General features: G+C 33.5%; 2 protein-coding genes across 22 annotated transcripts; both read right to left on the bottom strand.

Moving 5' to 3' along the window:
- Positions 1-336: 336 nt before the first annotated feature.
- LOC112421274 (phospholipase A-2-activating protein) lies at positions 337-15,067 on the bottom strand. 21 transcript variants are annotated; one of them, XM_039833124.1, is made up of 25 exons: positions 14,669-15,064; positions 14,129-14,232; positions 13,903-13,989; positions 13,507-13,567; positions 13,261-13,400; positions 12,523-12,708; positions 12,094-12,147; positions 11,365-11,442; positions 10,938-10,991; positions 10,209-10,286; positions 9,471-9,548; positions 9,038-9,091; positions 8,299-8,376; positions 7,868-7,921; positions 7,326-7,376; positions 6,460-6,603; positions 6,210-6,241; positions 5,442-5,507; positions 4,518-4,671; positions 4,284-4,373; positions 3,678-3,805; positions 3,146-3,213; positions 2,822-2,894; positions 2,008-2,070; positions 337-1,489 (listed from the first exon to the last, which is right to left on the bottom strand). In XM_039833124.1, exons 1-25 carry the CDS (start codon positions 15,034-15,036, stop codon positions 1,352-1,354), a joined length of 2,481 nt encoding a protein of 826 aa, XP_039689058.1. In that variant the 5' UTR covers positions 15,037-15,064; the 3' UTR covers positions 337-1,351. The 21 variants fall into 21 exon arrangements, with proteins under 21 accessions (XP_039689058.1, XP_039689061.1, XP_039689062.1 ...); XM_039833127.1 differs by lacking the exon at positions 2,008-2,070 and having other exon boundaries at positions 14,669-15,067; XM_039833128.1 differs by lacking the exon at positions 5,442-5,507 and having other exon boundaries at positions 14,669-15,067.
- A 5,742-nt stretch (positions 15,068-20,809) lies between these two features.
- On the bottom strand, positions 20,810-21,430 carry LOC112420791 (uncharacterized). Its single transcript, XM_024780483.1, has one exon. It carries the CDS (start codon positions 21,428-21,430, stop codon positions 20,810-20,812), a length of 621 nt encoding a protein of 206 aa, XP_024636251.1.
- Between the last annotated feature and the right edge of the window lie 269 nt (positions 21,431-21,699).

Genomic DNA, 21,699 nt, shown 5'->3' with positions numbered 1-21,699 from the left:
ATTCATTCAATACACGATGTCACAATTTTTATTCGAATTCACGCTGTCGTAATTTTCATTCTAATTCACGCTATCGCAATGTTTATTCGAATTCACGCTAAATTTATTCGAATTTATTTATTGACTTTATTCAAATTTTTAATTCAAAATATTTTATTTACTTTATTCTAAATTATTCTATTTACTTTATTCAAATTATTTTATTTACTTTATTCGATATTATTCATTAAAAAAATACAAATATAAATAAAAGTAAATGAACTAAATTAATATTTATTCATTAAATACAAAATTAGAAAATAAAAGCAAATATAAAATAAAAAGGAATGAACAAAATTGATGCATATAACAATATCTCATTTTATTAATAGAATTCATACAATACAATAATTGATACAATAATTTATTCCAATTCACTAATTTATTCTACTTATTTTCTCCCTCTTGGAGCAAAAGTGAAAAATCTTCATGGGGTAAAATAGTGAGCAACCTTCTTGGGAAAAATACATCATCAACCCTTGGGCTAAATTTAAATCTGGTTTTTTTTTACCTCAAGAAGATTCTTTTTACCCACGGTAAAAAGTTTCTGGGGTTTAAAAAAGCATATTTAAACTTATCCCAAGGGTCGATCACTTCCCCAAGTCGGTTACTCACTATTTTACCCCGAAGAAGATTGATCACTTTTGCCCTCAAAGAGAATATTGAAAAGAAAAAAAAAGAGAAATAGAGGGAGAGAGTGGGGAGGGGCAGAAAGTGAGATGGTGTGAGGAATTATGGAAGTATAGAGGGGTATTTATAGGTGGGAATGGTAGTATGAGTTGTAAACACCATTAATGTGGTCAAAAAACGTGTAAAATTTGGTAAAAAAACATGTGGAATGAATGTTGAAAACCTGATCAAAGACCAAAAAATGTTTGTTTTTCAGCTCTGACCACCAACCAAGGTACGTGAGTTAACTCACAGATATTATAAGGTGCGCTAGTTAAGTCACACTGTGTGACTTAACTAGCGCAAGTGTATATTTGGAACAGAGGTCTATTAGAGGTTGTAATTCATCTGTTCAACTGCTAATTCAGTCAACATTGCATCCCATTACAATGTCGGATGCTACAATTCGATGGACGACACCTAAACCAAAATTTGTGAATACCTCTAACGATGAAGGTAAGTAAATTGGGGTGGCTGCAGTTATTCTTGACAGAGGGTTGGGTTGTGTTGTCACATTAGCTTGTTGGTGCTTGCTAGTATTGTTGTAGTCTTTTGGGATAAGAATCTGAAGATCATAATGTATTCAGATATAACAGTGAGTACTCAATAACACGAGTCTGAATAACCCAAAAGAATTTTGGATTCAGATCCCTAGTACTTCCTTGATTTCGGATTGAAGCTTATGAAACTCGCTGTCAGAACACCCCTCTGATGCTTTCAAAATAATGCTCCAAACAAAGTCCCGTCCTATATTTTCCAAAAGACCCTTCTTCAGCAGCAACTGTTTGAAAAGGATTTGACAATGAAAAGTTTGGTAAAACATTTCAGAGGTAGATATGCCTACAAGCACATGAATTTATTAACACGAAATCTGTCTAGTGTCACATTTAGTTGAATAATTAACCTTTATTTTTATCCTATATTGATGGACTTCGCATGTAAGCATGTAAATATTTGCATACAACAAACATAAGTATGTAAATATTTGCCCCACACTTGATTTTCATAAGTATGTAAATACTTGTGAAAATCATGTGCACCAAAACAAAGGCGTTTCACTGACTATGATATGAAACTCTAATCAACACAGCGGTTTTTGCTAATAGGCCAGGAACAGTAGACAACAGTAATAAGTGAATTGGATAATCAGGCTTCACAAAAGCAGATTATAAAACACAAGCAAAAATGAGTAGTTAAAGCCATAAACATGCAGACCAGCTGACTTACATACAGAAAAACTAAAATAGAAATTATCTGCCCAAAAAAAAAAAACGATGAGATACAGAAACTTAAACATACCATAGATCCAACAGCACGTAAAGCATTAAATTTGGAATCAAATGACACATTCTTTCGTAATATCTGAACAAAAACAAAATGCATATTGGTATTATTCAGAAATGTAACATCTAAAAGTACCCAAATTCAATATTTTAAATAATGTACACCTCTGCTTCTTGAGTAGCTTTAGGTTTGAATACTGGCTTTTCATTAGTCACAACAATTCTATATTAGTTTCCTTAACAAGTGTGGGGCACTTGTTAGCATTTCCCTATAAAATATGTTTATCTTTGAGGACTATTAGGATGCGATTTTTCTTTAATTTGAGGATATTAGTTTTTGGGATTGGGTGGGTGCTATGATAGAGATCTGGGTATTATAATGATTAGTATGTGATGCTCATTGAATAGCTAGCTTTTAATAGAGGGTTTTCCAAGTGCTTTGGTGCTCATGAGTTTGACACACAAAAACAAGACAGAACAGAACATACAGGTTTTGTTCTATATTTGGTGCATATAAAATGCACAGCAGAACATGACAAAAGTAGGGAAAGTGATATAAGAAAACAAAACAGAACAAGCTACCTACAGTTTTGTCTATGTGCCAAACGCAACATTAAGAGTTTCATTTTATCTCAAGATGAGTACTCTTGGAATACACATTCTATGCAGATACTGAAAAATCCTTAATGAGAAATCATTTTGTTCAAAATTATTTATTGAAATTTTGGCTTTTGATAGAGCCTACTGCAATTGACGGAGTCGGTTTACCAAGTGTGCAAAGTTTTGGTAATGTGTTGTTTGAACCCAGGTAAAAATAGGGTAAGACATACCTCAAGTGCTGCGAATAGAATATGATATAGACCATCATGACTCGGAGATGATGGAATCAATAGCACTGCATAACTGAGGATCACATTAAAAGAGGTTATTGCATGCTTACATTGTGGACCAACAAAATTGCAGTTCCGAGAGAAAATTAATGCAAGGATGAAAATTATGAAGCAAGAACTGATATCAAAACATTAAAGACACCACCCGCTTCACTGTCTATACTTGATTCACTGTCTATAACATGCATTGGTATTCTCCAAAACAAAGTTGCTTCAACCTAGGTCAAGAAAAGACTTCGGTGTTCGTTAAAAAGAATGACTTACTTGAGTATCAATACAGAGTAGGCATCATGCACTCCAAGCAAATGCCAACTTGAGAAGGAAGAAAGAATCTGCAACTCAGACACAGCACAAGTAAATGACCAAGATCCACCATCAGAATTAACCAAAAAAAGATGGACAAATTCAATTCACATGATTGTTCAGAAATGGTTTTTAAATAAGAAAAGGGGCATAAAATGTATGGGAGAGTTGAATTAATCTAGTTAAGCTGCATCATTTATTTTTTAGACAAATAGTTAAGCAGCATTATTAAAAGCCAATGTATATATTGAAATAAATATATACACTAGTAATACTTGAAACCAGAACAATAAAGAACACTATTAATTAGAGAAAATATCAGTTCAAACACTTTTTTAAAACAAAAGTGTTTAACATCAAATTTTCTACATATGTTGGTTTTCTAAACAATTATTATAAACTCATTTAAATAATCCAAGTGAAAATAATAATAAATAATAACAATAATAATAATAATAAATGATGATGAGGAGGAGGATGATAAGACACTGACCTCAATGCGATGGGCCTGTAACCAGCCGAAGCACCATGAACTTCTAAAGAGATTGGTGACAGCTCGGATATTTGCCAACAGATTTTCCTTAGTTTGAGAATTGCTCTTAATCACTTTCATTAAAACATCTGGAGAAAATCAATGAAACATTCACCTCATCAGCAAAGTACAAGAAGAAAGAAAGATACAACAACCAAGTCTTTATCTTGACTACAAGGATCAAACAGCATTGTATTGTTCTTCTATCATGAATCATATCTCTAGCCAAACCATTGACATTAAAATTTTCTTGGTCTTCTTCCTCTGCCTCAAGCGATTGGCCTAAGTCCGAACCTTCATCTAATTTTCTCTCCTTACTCAGAATCTATAAGTCTACTCCCCACATGTCCAAACCACCAAAGTTGAGATGCAACCATCTTTTCTACAATAATAATACTACCATTCCTAATTGTATCCCGTTTAGTATTAGCACACCATGATATCAAACAATGCACAGGAAGAAAGATAAGGTTCAAAGTAAAAAGAGTGTCTCATATTGCAAAGACAGAATTAAACTTATTATTGTCATAATATAGTGTTACAGCAAAATGATGGAAATGCTGATACCATTGTCTGGACACTTGCAGGGATAAATTTTTCCCATAAGTAGATTAGCCCCGCTATGATAAAGAACTGTCATCCTTGTAATATCAATGACTGCATACAGAAAGCACAACATGAAGTCAGAAAGAATTTTCCTTAAGACCAGAGAAAGTGTACTGATTAAGAAGCAATCATACTATAAAACAAATGTAATCCAATTGTTTTACATAAATAACACAACACAAGAAAACAACTAACCATGAGATATCCTTGAGGGTGGCCATGAAGATAGCATTCCCAGTAACAAATCTATATCAGATGCTTGAAAAACAGGGTCATTATCATATGGACTTTCGAGTCTACCATAAATGCTTTTCATTGTTGTAATTTCCGAATCCGTCAAAAGTTTTTCCTGTGAGATTGACAATAGAACCAGATACTCAGAAAATTCAATATTGAATTCATATATATCATCATAACAGCAAGAAAAATAATGATGCTGCACAGAAGCATGCTTTCTACAACATGCAGCTCTATTATTCGTAGACACAGAAAATCCTGGCACTAATAATATCAAACATTAACTTGACTAGGGTTTATATTTTATATCAAAGAGCATCATCAAATGTAGATCCCAAATATCAAACATTAAATGTAGATCCCGTGTCTAACATCAAAAGGCATATTTTGTTGTATGTGAAGTTAGGATGATCAATAGGTACATTGGATTTAGAAAAGTTCCCCAGTCCTTAACATTGTAGGTGAGTACACCATCGTAAAATTAAGGTTATGAATTACATTCCTGGGAATACATGGGTGGGCAATGAGTATACCCATGTTTGTTACAAGATTGACAAACAATTAATCCTGGGTATAACGGTTCCTGGAATGAAATAACTTCCAATATTCCCATGTTAAAGGGTGGGAAACTGGACTCCTATGGAATTTATATACATTTTTAAATAAAAATATATAACTGCCAAACGGATTTTTTTAGAAATACCCAGGAATCAAACTCCCGAGTCCCGACTATATATTACAAGGTATTTTATTCATATGAATAATTTTTGAGTCCGTGAAACAAACGCCCCCTAAGTTTCTTCTACCAAAAGGAGCCATTTTAACATTACATATTAATAATTAAGGAGAAAAAGAACAAAAATAACCAATCATGTATCCTACCTTGTGATCGACAATATTTGCACGGTTCGCTGCATAGTCAATTGAATTATCAAAATTTGTCTTTCGCTGACAATGGAAGTAAAAAACTGGGCATGAGCTATCAAATTAAACAATTGCCATATGAAGAATGAATAACTATGTAGCTCTGCAATAAGGAGGTTTGAGCATTGGACATTTACAAAAATACAAAAAATCACGATTTTAAACACTAATCAATTCCACAAATTTGATCAAACACTTGTACATTGAGCAATGCTCTATAAAGATGATATATTGACCTATGTGACCATCTTATAAAAATAACTATTGTAGAAGTAAAATTAAATTCAAACTGCAAAAAAATGCATTCGTTGTCAAGCAATTCTCCTGAAGAGAGAATGCAGCAAAGGTTTTACCAAGTAAGATCTATCAGAATAACTATTTGCTATTGAGCTCCTTGCCTCTAATACACAAGAATACATAGACCATAATGATACCGAAGTACAAAAATTATAATTTTCTTTCTTATTAACATTGAACATACAAATCAGATGCTCATATTATAAATTTTCGAAACCCTCGTGACACAAAATATAGCATGTTAGGATTAAGGACATTACGCCTTTGCGACATAACCTAGGTTTGACTAACGTATTGGGCAAAAGTAAACAACAATGCATTACTTTATTTTATTCAAAATAGATAAGGTCTTAGAACTCCTAGAGCAAAAAAGTATTCCTCCAGATGAATATATCAGCAAATTCCAAAACAAAGTGTATGAAAACACACCTCAGGAAGATATTTGAAATGTGGAGGGATATCTGTTGTTAAAACAATAAACAAGGTTAATTGGGGCTGAGTTGCACAAGCACGTATTAAAACAATAATGTGTTGGAATTCATGCAGGAAAAAATAAGGTTAGTTAGCATTGGCTGAAAAAAAAAATGACAACAACCATCAAGTAGAAAAAAGAATGATTGAGAAGATAATAGACCACGTTCATCACTGTAAATTTATTATTACATAACATTGTACTTACAGCTGGTTTTATGGCTAATTGGAGCAACAAAAATATTATCCTTTTGACCAGTTGCTTCAAGTATGGTATCTTTGATAGTCAAAAGATGTTGAAAAGGTTCAGAATTCTCTATTAACCATCGTCCAGCAGCTGCGTATACATTAACTGAAAACCAAAAGCAGAAATTGAGCAAGAAAGTAACTGATCAGACTAAATGGGTTGCTACATCAAGTATAAAGTCTTTGAAACTAACACATCATTACTAAGCCCTAAAAACTGAAAACACTCACAAGAAAAGGTAGTATTAATGTCATGTCGCTAGAGAATAAATGAAAATATTATGTGAATAGCTTGACGCATTCTCCTGAAAAATTTCTCTGTACATTCTAAAGTACTGTGACTTGAGACGTCAAAGAATAAGGAAAAGTGAAATGCAAAAGAAACAAAAATATGAATAGTCCGCACCATGTTTTATTCACAGATAGAGCCAAATAATTACTCTCTCTTTTTTATTACATTGAGCAGGCAAGCATGTATGCATATGCATATGCAATTTGCCTCGTGGAAAGTGGAAATAAAAACAGCCTAATATACCAGTTGTTGGTTGAGTTCATATTAATATCTAATGTGATGATTATAAGAATAAATTCATCCACTGTTCTAAGTTCTTAGAATGAATTTGAACAATGTGAGAAACTGTTGAAATTGAAACAATTCAATAGACAATAACGTGTTTTTAACTGACTTCCCAAAGACCAAATAAATTCATTTTTTCAACGCACTTAAGTGAACAAACAGACAGTAACATCAATTGTCGTGGCACAAGAAAGTCAATCTCAACATTATTAAATCAATTGAAGTTGCAACCTCGTGGCGAAAATTTGTACCTGATCGGTTGTATTGCAACGTCCTACCACCTCCAATATCCACAGCAACCACTGAATAGCCAAAAGTAAACTTTATTAGAATGAGTGTAAAGAAGGTAAACAAAGTGATAAACTGTCAAGAAAAAAACAAGGAAACTGACCATCCTGCTGAACACCGAAGAGATTAAACATCAACAACAAAATAAAAAATGCAAAAAAGGTGTCGAAGAGATTTGATTGAAGGGGCACAGAAAACAAAGAATACATAAATTGAACAGCCAAAAAAACATAACAGCAGACAGACAAAAGCAAAAAATAAATAACAGAGAATTAAATAGGGTCTTTTTTTCAAGTCATGGAACCAAGAGCAAGATAAACGCAACTAACTTATGTGCATATCAACAACCAATCATGAGCTTGCATTCCCATAAAACTGGAAAGCAAAGAAGAATTGTATCTTCACATGGTTCTTATGTCAAAATCTAAATCACAACAAATGGATGAAGTGCAAATTAATTCAACTGTAAAGAACATATTAATACAACATTGAGAGTAGAACTTACAACGCATCGGGTCAGTATTCACTACGCACTCTACTTTTGGCTTCTCAGCAACTTCTGTTCATTGTTTTGATTAAATAAGAACCACAGGTTATGGTTATCTTAATATGGTTGAAAGTTAAAAAAAGAAAACGACAATGCACTAAAGCCAAATGCATCAACTGAACAGCCAAGAAATCATAACAAAAGAAAGACAAAAATGAAAAGAAAAAAAAAACAAAAATAATAGAAAATGAAATGGGGTCAATTTGCCTGGTCTAGTAACCAGGCTTAACAATCAATCATGAGATTGCATTTTCATGAAACAGGAAAGCAAAATGAATTGTATCTTCCCATGGTTCTACAGTTAATATCTAAATCATGACAAATGGATGAAGTGCAGATTAATTCAACTCCAAAGAACATATCATTACAACATGGAGATGAAAACTTACTTTCTTTTTCTTTAATCGTAGCGTTAAATCGTTGAACCAATAGATCTGTCGTATCTACCATATTCCTCGACGGACGAACTGTTTATTCATCAAAGACGAGAATAACATTAGTTTAATGCTGATGATGATGATGATGATGATATTCAGTGTGATGGAGGTTTTAATTTCAAGAAAACACACTAAATTTCTCAAAATCTATCACAGAATTCAAAAGGCACCAATTCAAAGATTTTCAGCTGTAATCTCCCAAACCAAAAAGATTTGAGTGTTTAATTTCGTCTGAAGACATCCAATTTCTCAAAATCATTAAAGAAAGCTTCCCAAAAAAGGTTAGAGTAAATCCGAGAAACACTGAAGAGATTAAATATCAACAACAAAATAAAAAATGCAAAAAAGGTGTCGAAGAGATTTGATTGAAGGGGCACAGAAAACAAAGAATGCATAAATTGAACAGCCAAAAAAACATAACAGCAGACAGACAAAAGCAAAAAACAAATAACAGAGAATTAAATAGGGTCTTTTTTCCAAGAGATGGAACCAAGAGCAAGATAAACGCAACTAACTTATGTGCATATCAACAACCAATCATGAGCTTGCATTCCCATAAAACTGGAAAGCAAAGAAAAATTGTATCTTCACATGGTTCTTATGTCAAAATCTAAATCACAACAAATGGATGAAGTGCAAATTATTTCAACTGTAAAGAACATATTAAAACAACATTGAGAGTAGAACTTACAACGCATCGGGTCGGTATTCACTACGCACTCTACTTTTCGCTTCTCAGCAACTTCTGTTCATTGTTTTGATTAAATAAGAAACCACAGGTTATGGTTATCTTAATATGGTTGAAAGTTAAAAAAAGAAAAAGACAATGCACTGAAGCCTAATGCATAAACTGAACAGCCAAAAAATTATAACAAAATAAAGACAAAAATGAAAAGAAAAAAAAAAGACAAAAATAATAGAAAATCAAATGGGGTCAATTTGCCTGTTCTAGTAACCAGGCTTAACAATCAATCATGAGATTGCATTTTCATAAACAGGAAAGCAAAATGAATTGTATCTTCACATGGTTCTACAGTTAATATCTAAATCATGACAAATGGATGAAGTGCAGATTAATTCAACTCCAAAGAGCATATCATTACAATATGGAGATGAAAACTTACTTTCTATTTCTTCAATCGTAGCGTCAAATCGTTGAACCAATAGATCTGTCGTATCTACCATATTCCTCGACGGACGAACTGTTTATTCAACAAAGACAAGAGAATAACATTAGTTTAATGCTGATGATGATGATGATGATATTCAGTGTGATGGAGGTTTTAATTTCAAGAAAACACACTAAATTTCTCAAAATCTATCACAGAATTCAAAAGGCACCAATTCAAAGATTTTCAGCGGTAATCTCCCAAACCAAAAAGATTTGAGTGTTTAATTTCGTCTAAAGACATCCAATTTCTCAAAATCATTAAAGAAAGCTTCCCAACAAAGGTTAGAGTAAATCCGAGAAACACCGAAGAGATTAAACATCAACAACAAAATAAAAAATGCAAAAAAGGTGTCGAAGAGATTTGATTGAAGGGGCACAGAAAACAAAGAATACATAAATTGAACAGCCAAAAAAACATAACGGCAGACAGACAAAAGCAAAAAATAAATAACAGAGAATTAAATAGGGTCTTTTTTTCAAGTCATGGAACCAAGAGCAAGATAAACGCAACTAACTTATGTGCATATCAACAACCAATCATGAGCTTGCATTGCCATAAAACTGGAAAGCAAAGAAGAATTGTATCTTCACATGGTTCTTATGTCAAAATCTAAATCACAACAAATGGATGAAGTGCAGATTAATTCAACTCCAAAGAACATATCATTACAATATGGAGATGAAAACTTACTTTCTTTTTCTTTAATCGTAGCGTTAAATCGTTGAACCAATAGATTTGTCGTATCTACCATATTCCTCGACGGACGAACTGTTTATTCATCAAAGACAAGAGAATAACATTAGTTTAATGCTGATGATGATATTCAGTGTGATGGAGGTTTTAATTTCAAGAAAACACACTAAATTTCTCAAAATCTATCACAGAATTCAAAAGGCACCAATTCAAAGATTTTCAGCTGTAATCTCCCAAACTAAAAAGATTTGAGTGTTTAATTTCGTCTGAAGACATCCAATTTCTCAAAATCATTAAAGAAAGCTTCCCAAAAAAGGTTAGAGTAAATCCGAGAAACACTGAAGAGATTAAATATCAACAACAAAATAAAAAATGCAAAAAAGGTGTCAAAGAGATTTGATGGAAGGGGCACAGAAAACAAAGAATGCATAAATTGAACAGCCAAAAAAACATAACAGCAGACAGACAAAAGCAAAAAATAAATAACAGAGAATTAAATAGGGTCTTTTTTCCAAGTCATGGAACCAAGAGCAAGATAAACGCAACTAACTTATGTGCATATCAACAACCAATCATGAGCTTGCATTCCCATAAAACCGGAAAGCAAAGAAGAATTGTATCTTCACATGGTTCTTATGTCAAAATCTAAATCACAACAAATGGATGTAGTGTAAATTAATTCAACTGTAAAGAACATATTAATACAACATTGAGAGTAGAACTTACAACGCATCGGGTCGGTATTCACTACGCACTCTACTTTTGGCTTCTCAGCAACTTCTGTTCATTGTATTGATTAAATAAGAAACCACAGGTTATGGTTATCTTAATATGGTTGAAAGTTAAAAAAAGAAAAAGACAATGCACTAAAGCCTAATATATAAACTGAACAGCCAAAAAATCATAACAAAAGAAAGACAAAAATGAAAAGAAAAACAAAAATAATAGAAAATGAAATGGAGTCAATTTGCCTGGTCTAGTAACAAGGCTTAACAATCAATCATGAGATTGCATTCTCATGAAACAGGAAAGCAAAATGAATTGTATCTTCACATGGTTCTACAGTTAATATCTAAATCATGACAAATGGATGAAGTGCAGATTAATTCAACTCCAAAGAACATATCATTACAATATGGAGATGAAAACTTACTTTCTTTTTCTTTAATCGTAGCGTTAAATCGTTGAACCAATAGATTTGTCGTATCTACCATATTCCTCGACGGACGAACTGTTTATTCATCAAAGACAAGAGAATAACATTAGTTTAATGCTGATGATGATATTCAGTGTTATGGAGGTTTTAATTTCAAGAAAACACACTAAATTTCTCAAAATCTATCACAGAATTCAAAAGGCACCAATTCAAAGATTTTCAGCTTTAATCTCCCAAACCAAAAAGATTTGAGTGTTTAATTTCGTCTGAAGACATCCAATTTCTCAAAATCATTAAAGAAAGCTTCCCAAAAAAGGTTAGAGTAAATCCGAGAAACACTGAAGAGTTTAAATATCAACAACAAAATAAAAAATGCAAAAAAGGTGTCAAAGAGATTTGATGGAAGGGGCACAGAAAACAAAGAATGCATAAATTGAACAGCCAAAAAAACATAACAGCAGACAGACAAAAGCAAAAAATAAATAACAGAGAATTAAATAGGGTCTTTTTTCCAAGTCATGGAACCAAGAGCAAGATAAACGCAACTAACTTATGTGCATATCAACAACCAATCATGAGCTTGCATTCCCATAAAACCGGAAAGCAAAGAAGAATTGTATCTTCACATGGTTCTTATGTCAAAATCTAAATCACAACAAATGGATGAAGTGTAAATTAATTCAACTGTAAAGAACATATTAATACAACATTGAGAGTAGAACTTACAACGCATCGGGTCGGTATTCACTACGCACTCTACTTTTGGCTTCTCAGCAACTTCTGTTCATTGTATTGATTAAATAAGAAACCACAGGTTATGGTTATCTTAATATGGTTGAAAGTTAAAAAAAGAAAAAGACAATGCACTAAAGCGTAATATATAAACTGAACAGCCAAAAAATCATAACAAAAGAAAGACAAAAATGAAAAGAAAAACAAAAATAATAGAAAATGAAATGGGGTCAATTTGCGCCTGGTCTAGTAACCAGGCTTAACAATCAATCATGAGATTGCATTCTCATAAAACAGGAAAGCAAAATGAATTGTATCTTCACATGGTTCTACAGTTAATATCTAAATCATGACAAATGGATGAAGTGCAGATTAATTCAACTCCAAAGAACATATCATTAGAACATGGAGATGAAAACTTACTTTCTTTTTCTTTAATCGTAGCGTTAAATCGTTGAACCAATAGATCTGGCGTATCTCCCATATTCGTATCTACAGTCCAAATGCGTACTAATCCATCGGAACATGCTGTAACAATATCCCCGTTTTCCATAAATTTTGTATCCCGAACACAACGAGGATGCTCTAAGCTCTGAACACAACTAAAACCTGAAAAATGTTAAGACAAAAAAATTCACAATTCCGAGCAACAAGTTCCTAAGATGTGGCAACAAAAACTAAAACTATCCATGTTAAATAAAACAGATGCCTTCGAGCGGGTAAAAAGTTAAAACCCTAGATGGTTCACATGCACGGCAATTCGATCAGTGATAATGGAAGAGACGGGTCTATTCATATGATATACGAAACAAAACTTGTGACCGTTTTCTTTTTCTTCCAAAATAAACAAAAAAAAAACTAGCTTGTATGGTTATACCTCAATATAAAATAGAAATAAGTTGCAATAACAATAGATAGTGGCCAAAGAGAATACAATATCAAGCATATTCTTACAACTGTTGGCCGGAATAAGGAATGGGATGACACCCCCCACCCCCACAACAAAAAATCCCCCCATAAACTTCATAAAGACAAACCAAGATTAATTCTTAAGCTCCCTAAGGACACTAAAAAAGAACAAAAGCCATGAAACTCAACAGTATTGAGTAGCATGACTAAAGCAATATATAAAGATAATATCAAATAAAAAGAAATCGTTACCTTTCCATATTTTTGCCGAACGATCTTCGCTACCACTGACAATAAGTCCTGATGCAAGTGAATCAACTGAACAAACAGTTGCAGTATGGCCATACATGTTCTTCGTTTCCTGACCATTTAATGCCCAAAATCTGAGAGAACTGTAGTGACAGAAACAAGTCAAGCAGGTCATATATATTTCCTGATGCAGAGCAAGGCATTCAATATTTATTAAATCTAGAGGAGCATGTACAGAAATGAACCCACCCATCATGGGATGCAGATAGGATTCCACGATCAGACATCGCAGCCAAGCCACAAACAGTATCTGTACATTCCTCAAAGGTTATCAGCATTTGCAGTGTTATTAGTTCATATTAAGAGTTAAGACAGTAAAACAGCAAAAATATGCAGTCCCTGGCAGCATAAAAGAATATAATATGACTGCCAAAATCATGTCCACAAGGAAACATTATTGCTATAAGACCTTTATGTCCTAAAATCGAAGGCACAGACCAAAATATAAAGAAAACAAAGTCTACCATTCCTCGTCACTCAGAGAAATACAAGGGAAATAAACCAAACAAAAGAGCTATAAGTTAACCATTATAAATCGATGACAAAATCAAAAATTAAAATGTGTCTAAAGATGGGAAAGCAAACCTGTATGTCCATGAAAAGTATGTAAACAAATTTTGCCCTTCCACATCTTTAAAATAGAGTCCCTTGATTCTAAAATGCGACTTGAACCTAAAATGGGAGAATATAAGTTAACAAACTCACTTCAGTCCAATACCATTTCAAATGGTGTGAACTTCCTAAGAGACATAATTCTGAGTGTAACCCAACAAGTGATAATGAAAAGTTGTTAACGAAAATGTATCAATACCTGTAACAAGCTCTCCTGTGGGTAGCTTTACAACTGCTTGAATTGGACCCTCGTGAGCCGCCCATGTCTCCATGCATTCCCAATTCCTCCACCTCTTCAAAGTACTGCACAAGGTACTACATTATTAAGACTAAAAAAATCAAGATGCTAAATTTTACATATATACAACCTAACATACAGAAGTGTATCATCATGCTTACAAAATAATGATAAAAACAACAATAACTTAGTTGATCTACAACAGCAACAACCAAGCTTTATCCGACGAATCAGGGTCGGCTACATGGATAAAACGGTGATATAATGTTGTATAATATATAATCTCTATCCAATTCATTAATCTCTACACAAACTCTTGCTACTTGCCCAAACCAAGATCCAGCACAACATACTCATCTCATGGTGTTGGTTCTTTTTACCACCCAACACTTTATCCCAAATAAATCGCTGATTTTACAGTTGATTCAATACATTAAATTACAAAACAAAAAAATTAAGCAAACATAGAATTGAAACTAAAATAGAATTTGAAAACCCTACCCATCAATAGAAGAAGAAACAAGATCATCCCCATCAACCACAATACCAGTAACCTGCGATTCATGACCTACAAGACTCTTCACCATCTTACGACTATCCAAGTCCCAAACCAACACAACATTTTTCATACAAACAGAAACACCACCGCTTTGCAAAGTAGGGTTCGATGGAATCCATGATATACATTGGACGGGGCTTGGGTAAGTGTGTTTCCACAGGTGTTCGCCCTGAACTGTCCAAAGACGAATCGATTTGTCAGAAGATGTGACTATTTTGCCGGTGTTGCCGCAGATGGCTATTCCGCGAACTTCATCATCATCGTGGCGGAGTGCACAGCGTAATTTGTAATTCTCGGTCATTTTTACCATTAAAGAGCGTAAAATATCTCAATGAAAACTAATGTCATCAAAATACAAACATACAAATCAATGTCATCAAAATACCAAAACTAAAAAACAAGTCTTAAAATACAAACTACAAGTAATCCTATTGTTGGTTCTAGTCCTGTTGATGCTGCTGGTGCCTCCTCCTCGTCCTCTGGCCTCGCCTCCTGGCCAACATCGGCGCGATCTGCTCTCTAACATGGCTCATGGCTTGAAACCATTGTTGAGGGCTCATGACCTCCGCCTGGCCCATCTGCGCGTCAGCGTAGGCAACAGCACCGCTAACAATGTCATAGGTATCACGCGAGCTTCTCGCCTCGTACCGCTCACACTGCTCTGCAATAATCTGCTCCTCATTTGATGGTCTCGGAAGATCTCCTGGAAGAGGTGGCAAAATATGAGGGTGAGACACCTTAGTGTACCATAACACATAGCCCTCCCTCATACGCCATGTTTGCTCTCCCGCCGGCTCACCCCATTCAGGCTCCTTAAGCGTGTGAGTGCGGAAGTCAAGAAATGCTTGCACAATCTGAGGTAGTGGCAGCTCTACAACATCCGTCGGATGACTAGGGACAGTTTGGACGTATCTGTACCGCCTCAAAACCCTCTCGGGCAAGTGATGGTATACCCTACGAACACCGCACATAATCCAGCCTGAATACCAGAAAACCTCCTCAAAACCCTGAATCTCCCTGTGCTCTTCGTACGGCATCTTGGTAACGTCATCAAACTGAATACGATCAAGCAAGGAGCGATATGTCACCCCCTCTCCATGACCCTCATGAAGCTTCCACCTCGCCGCAACCGGAAAGTTTTCAACATAGTCGGTGTTTGGATCAACACTATAAAACTTAGGAAAATGCGCCAAAAACCATGTATGCACAAACCAAACAAATCAAATTTATAAACTATTACGCACGAAAAATATAACAAAAAAGTAAAAGTTAAGGTTCACATTTATAAGTTTCTTTCAGTGAGCAGTGTCACGCTTCCCCCAATAGCTCTGTCTTCAGGCAAACAGCCATCAGCTAACTCACCGTACAGATATGCCAGTGTCATCCCTCCCACGAATAATGTAAATATTTAACTAAACAAAATAAAACTTAACAAATGCAAAAATAAAAATCACAAATTTAAATTGCCGCACATATTTTTAATTTAAGACATAACACATGTAAAACTTAAAAAACACACAACAAAAACAATTTAAATCATAATTAAACATAAAGAAAATAATAAAAGTTGAAATAAAGAAAATAATTAAACATAAAGAAAAGACTTAAACAAAAACACATATAAAAGTTGATATAATAATTAAACAAGCACACATATAAAGAAAATAATTAAACATAAAGAAAAAAAATTAAAAAAATTACGCTTACGTTATCTGAATTATACCAAAGCGGCAATGCCACATGCTTGGCATAAGAGTGCAGCAGAGATATATTTTCCGGTCCTCCAGAAAATGGAGGCTCCACAGGTAACACCTCTGGGGCAACCGCTGCTGCAATGTCATCCTCGTCTGGTATATGTTGCTGCTCTGGTATATGATCCTGATAATTCAGGTACTCCACCAGGGACTGGTCAACAACCTGTGATTGGTCAACAACCTGTCTCTGCAGACTGTGTAGCCTGAGAAGTCCCTGAACCATCCCCCCTCTGACCTTTTCCCCTCTTCGGAATATGTGTGTTTCTCCTCTCCTTCTTCTTCCGAGGGCTTTGTGTCATAGCACGCCTACCACCAATCATCTCAGATAGATCAATCCGGTCCTGATCAGACATATCTACACAAAAAATTAACATCATTTCCATAACCTAATCAAACACATTAAACCTAGACTAAACATAAACATTCACATTAAACCTAAAATAAACATAAACATAATAAAAAAAAAATAAGTACTTTGTGTGCATCATTTCAATATAATATAAACTAAACCTTCACATTTCAATAAACATAATCATAAACATAAACATTCAATATAATCATTATAATCATCATTTCAACATAAACATAAACATTCACATCCTGATAATTTGTGTGCATCAGTTCTTTATCAAACTATAATTAACATCATTTCAATCATTTCCATAACCTAAACTAACTCAATAATCAATACAATTTTCATTTGGGCATTTTGTCAAACACTTTGCGTGCAAAGTATAAAACATACTCAAAATGTGTTCATTTGGCACCATTCAAAACCACATTTTTATTATACATCATTTAAACAACATAGGCAACAACTACATTCATTTATCAATTCATAAACTACACATGCAATGATGAAATTGTCAATTCATTCATAAAACCTAACCACATGCAAACTACTCAAAAAATTTCAAAAACTTAACCTAAACAAACTAACATTAAGATTGCAATGATTAATGGTACTTACTTGGGATAATGTGGGGATGATTGGCTTGCAATTCGTGAAAATGGAATTTGGAGAGAATTTGAAGAAAAGAAGAAACTTCAAAACTGAGTTTCTGCTTCTGTTTATGTTCAGCACGCATCAAAAGTTAACTGCGGAGGTTTTCCTCGGTAGTTAACTGCAGCCAGTTTCATTTTTCTCGGCACTTAACTACCGAGGAGCATTTACGTCTTTTACTTGTGTTTCTAAGCCTAACAAGATGTGTCAACAACAATTTTCATAAAGAGTCTTTTTACCCACGATAAAAAAAATTGGATAAAAAGAAGCAGATTTACTTCTAACCCAAGGGCTCTTTGTGCCCCAAGTTGATTTGCCGATTTTTACCCCTCCATAGACCTTATTTTACCCCTTGATTGACCTCTTTTTACCAACAAAAAGCTAAAAACAAAAAAATATAAAGGTGAGAGAGTGAGGAAATGGTAAATCGGGGGGGGGGGGGGGATGGTAACATAGGTTTTATGTGCACTAAATGCAGTCAAAAAACTGTAAAAAAAAAAAAAAAAAATCAATAAAATCAAGGTTGAATGCGTTTGATTTGCTAAAAAATAAAGGACAGGACAGAACAACTCTAATTGTCCAGTGTTTGATTTGTAAAATTGTTTCAGGTATAGGACAAACTGGAGGCAAGGGACAGGACAAAAACTCATATTTTTGTCCCACGTACAAGTTGTCTAAAATACCAAAATAACATTTTGTCTCCCAAAAATCGTATAAAACAAAAAATTACTCAATGCCATAAAAAATTTGTCCTGTGCTGTTCTGCTTTGTGTTGTACTGTTCTATATTGTTCTGTTCTGTCCAGTACTTATTGTTTCGCAAATCAAACACACCCAAAATGTGTTCCCGGTGCATGAACAATCGACCAACTAGCATGAGTTAACTCACACTGGGTTTAACATTGACATGAGTTAACTCATGTTACATGCATGGGGCAACGTGAGTTAACTCACGCTACAATGGTGTGAAGTTTTATTTTATGCATAATTTATTTTATGTTTGCATATTAAATAAATAAATCCGAATTAAAACTGTGTAAAAAAATAAATAAATTTGAATAAAGACTAATTAGTTGAGTGTTGCTAGTGGAAAAAGAATATTCATACTCATGTTAATTTGAATAAAATTGTGTAATTCTTCATATTGCTTTATAAAATATATATTTTCTTGTACAAAAAATATATTCTAGAAGCATTCTTAACTTACTCCACTCACTCTTGTCAATTCAGGTTTGATGAGTAATCTCCCCTACCATCCGTTCTTAAAATCACACTGTTTATAGGTGTCTTTCTTTTGCTTCACCTACTTGAAAAAAGAAACTAGAAGTACATTTGAGGAACTTGCAAAAATAAATAAAATTTGGACATAGGTCCATATCAGACTTATTTACATAAATTAAGTTCAATTTAAAAAAATATATATTTACCTAAATATAAATTATATTCAACTAAAAAAGTTATAAAAAAAACTCTTATATGCACATAGAGCAAATTATTCAAATAAATATAAACTATGTAAGTTATAATGTGTGGTGAGAATAATTTTTGGCCGGATTTTACTTAACTATCTGCTAAACTTCGGATTACCAGTGCCATTTTCTTAAGAACCAGAGAGCTAAAAAAAACTCATACCCTGTATATTACATGCTCATGAAAAATCCTTTATGCATGTGGAGTATGTATAGTTACTTAAAACTAACTAGTAACTATGTATGTTTTTAACGAGTCATGTATCAGTATTTTAAATTTTTAGGTTATATATCTTTTTATTTGAGTACATATTCGGTTTAAAAAAGTCTAGTCAAATCCTAACTTATTTTTATCTTTATTTATTTAGTTTAATTGAAGTAGCAAAAAGATAGTACCATACAAGAGTACAAAGAGCACCTGAACTAAAATATCCTTAAAGTTTTATAAAGAAAGGGACTCTAGTAATCTAAAGTTTGGTTGTGACGTAAGAATGGCCACTCCTTTATATGTTTGCTTCTTTCATGCCACACTCCATACTTTCATGCTTTTTAACTTCACCTTATCTTACTTTTTTTTTTAAATATATGTTTTATATTTTCTACACCATTTGTCTCAAATTACAAAATGACTCTAAGAATTTTACATTAAACAAGAAAGAAAGGTCATATACAAACTTGTGCATTTAAGACTCAAGTTAAGAAGCTAAAAACAAAATTAAAACATAAATTTTGTCTTAAAAAGATAAGATTTGAAATTTTTAAAATATGAAAATCACAATTTCCTATAAAATGTCTATATCTTTAGTCTTTTAACTTGTACCTTAAGACACAAGTTAATATTTCCCAAATAAAAAAAATAACTGATTTTGTATGGTGAAGAAAAAGTATTAATTAGTACACTTTACAAAATTATTTTTAATTAATAATATAAAAAACTAATATTAATGTTTTTTCAAAGAAAAAATGAATATTAATGTTATATTATAGAAATATTTATAATTTAAGATAAAAATGTTTTTTAAAATGATTTATAATTTGAGATAAAGAGTACTTTTTGTTGAAGAAACCAATCTAACTAACTCACTTAAATTAGCATAAGAGAATCAAAGTTAAATTTTAACAGAGACGCATACTCTAAAATCTCATACCAACATAATCCAACCAATCCAACTGGGTCAATGGAGAGAGTACTATGCTAATTTTTTTTTTAATAATCATCATAAATTCATAATGGGAAAAGATCGGTAGACCACCTTTTTTCTATACCACTTATGTGGCAGGGATATTTTAGATATTTCACCATTTTCTCTTTCATTGTCCTCTTCTCCGTTCTCTCTCTAAACCCAAAACAGATCTCTCTCACCACCATCTACAACACACAAACTCCACCATGCCGACGACTTAATATCAAGTTTGTGTTGATTAATTCTATTCATAACAAATTCTATTTTGAAACATTTGCAACAACAACAGCGGAGATGCTTCTGAGATTAATATCAAGTTTGTGTTGATTCGTCATCGCCGCCACACTCTAAAGCCGAAGAAAACGAGATCCAAACCTCTCAACGCACATATCCATCAGCTTCTCCCTCTTCACAAACCAGTATGATTTCTTCAGTTTAATTTTGCAGTGTTTTCTTCAGGATTGAAAATCCTAATATTCTCAATTATGTTCTTGTTTGAGATTTACCTCATTGTCATTGTTTTTTCGTTTTCTGTGAGATTCATCTAGAATCAGTGTTTTTTTGTTTCCTTTGAGAACACAATTTGGGATTCACTGTTGTTTATATTTTTTTTTTGGTTACAAAGCTAAACAAGAGAGAAAAGGAGGAAAACAGAAAGAAAAAAGAACAAAGAACTAATTCCTTGGGAAAAAAGTTCCAGCTGCGTCGTTCTTGAGAAGACTCATAATATCATCCGGAGGAGAAGGATGGATGAGGAGGTCCACATTCGATAAAGATCCAAGCTTGACCATAAAATCTGCACATTGGTTTCCTTCCCGAATGGTGTGAACCCCTAAAATCTGCACATTGGCTTGACCATAAAATCTGCACATTGGCTTGACCATAAAATCTGCACATTGCTCTAGTAAGTCTTTTATGTCTTGAATCAACACAACATGAACATGGTATTTCATAGGAAGACCTTTTATGAGATTTATACCATGTAAGGAATAAGAGTAGCAAACAATCGCATCAATGTTCATCGATTTGGCTAGCAAGAGGCCCTGGTAAATGGCAAGTAACTCAACTTGGAGAATATCAGAGGAATTATGAATATAACCTGAAAATCCTGAAAGGTAAAAACTAGCATAATTCCTTAAGACACCACCAAAGCCAGCTCTAATAGGGGAACCAAGGCAGCTACCATCAACATTAAGGATGACACTAGAGAAGTTATTATTGTTCCACTTAATGAATCTGATGTCCAAAGTATCATTTGATATTGGTTTGAAGCAAACTTTGAAGTTCTCAACCATGCTCTGAATGTTGAAAGAGAGATGATGAGTGGACTAAGTTTCATTACTAAGACACATGTTATTTCGGTGACGCCAAGCCCACCAAAGACAAGCCGCAAACAAAAAACACTGAGGACCCATCAAACCATCTTTAAGCCAATCATGATCGATCAAGTTAGAGAAGAAATCTGGGTCATTAAATCCTGAATGCTGCCAAATGTTTGTTGAGTAATGACAATCACGCACACAATGAAGAAAAGTCTCAACATGAAGATTACACCTTGAACAAG

This window comes from Medicago truncatula, chromosome 4 (genome assembly GCF_003473485.1).
Source record: "Medicago truncatula cultivar Jemalong A17 chromosome 4, MtrunA17r5.0-ANR, whole genome shotgun sequence".
NCBI classification, from domain to species: domain Eukaryota; kingdom Viridiplantae; phylum Streptophyta; class Magnoliopsida; order Fabales; family Fabaceae; genus Medicago; species Medicago truncatula.
Note: the sequence above shows the minus strand (reverse complement) of the source record. Positions and strands in the feature narration are given on the sequence as shown.

Coding starts and splice junctions, on each gene's coding strand:
- LOC112420791 (XM_024780483.1), bottom strand. CDS start 21,430: ATGGTTGAGAACTTCAAAGTTTGCTTCAAACCAATATCAAATGATACT.
- LOC112421274 (XM_039833124.1), bottom strand. CDS start 15,036: ATGGTAAAAATGACCGAGAATTACAAATTACGCTGTGCACTCCGCCAC. Junction 12,709..13,260: donor TTCGGCAAAAATATGGAAAG/GTAACGATTTCT, acceptor AACATTTTTCAG/GTTTTAGTTGTGTTCAGAGC. Junction 11,443..12,093: donor GAATACCGACCCGATGCGTT/GTAAGTTCTACT, acceptor ATGAATAAACAG/TTCGTCCGTCGAGGAATATG.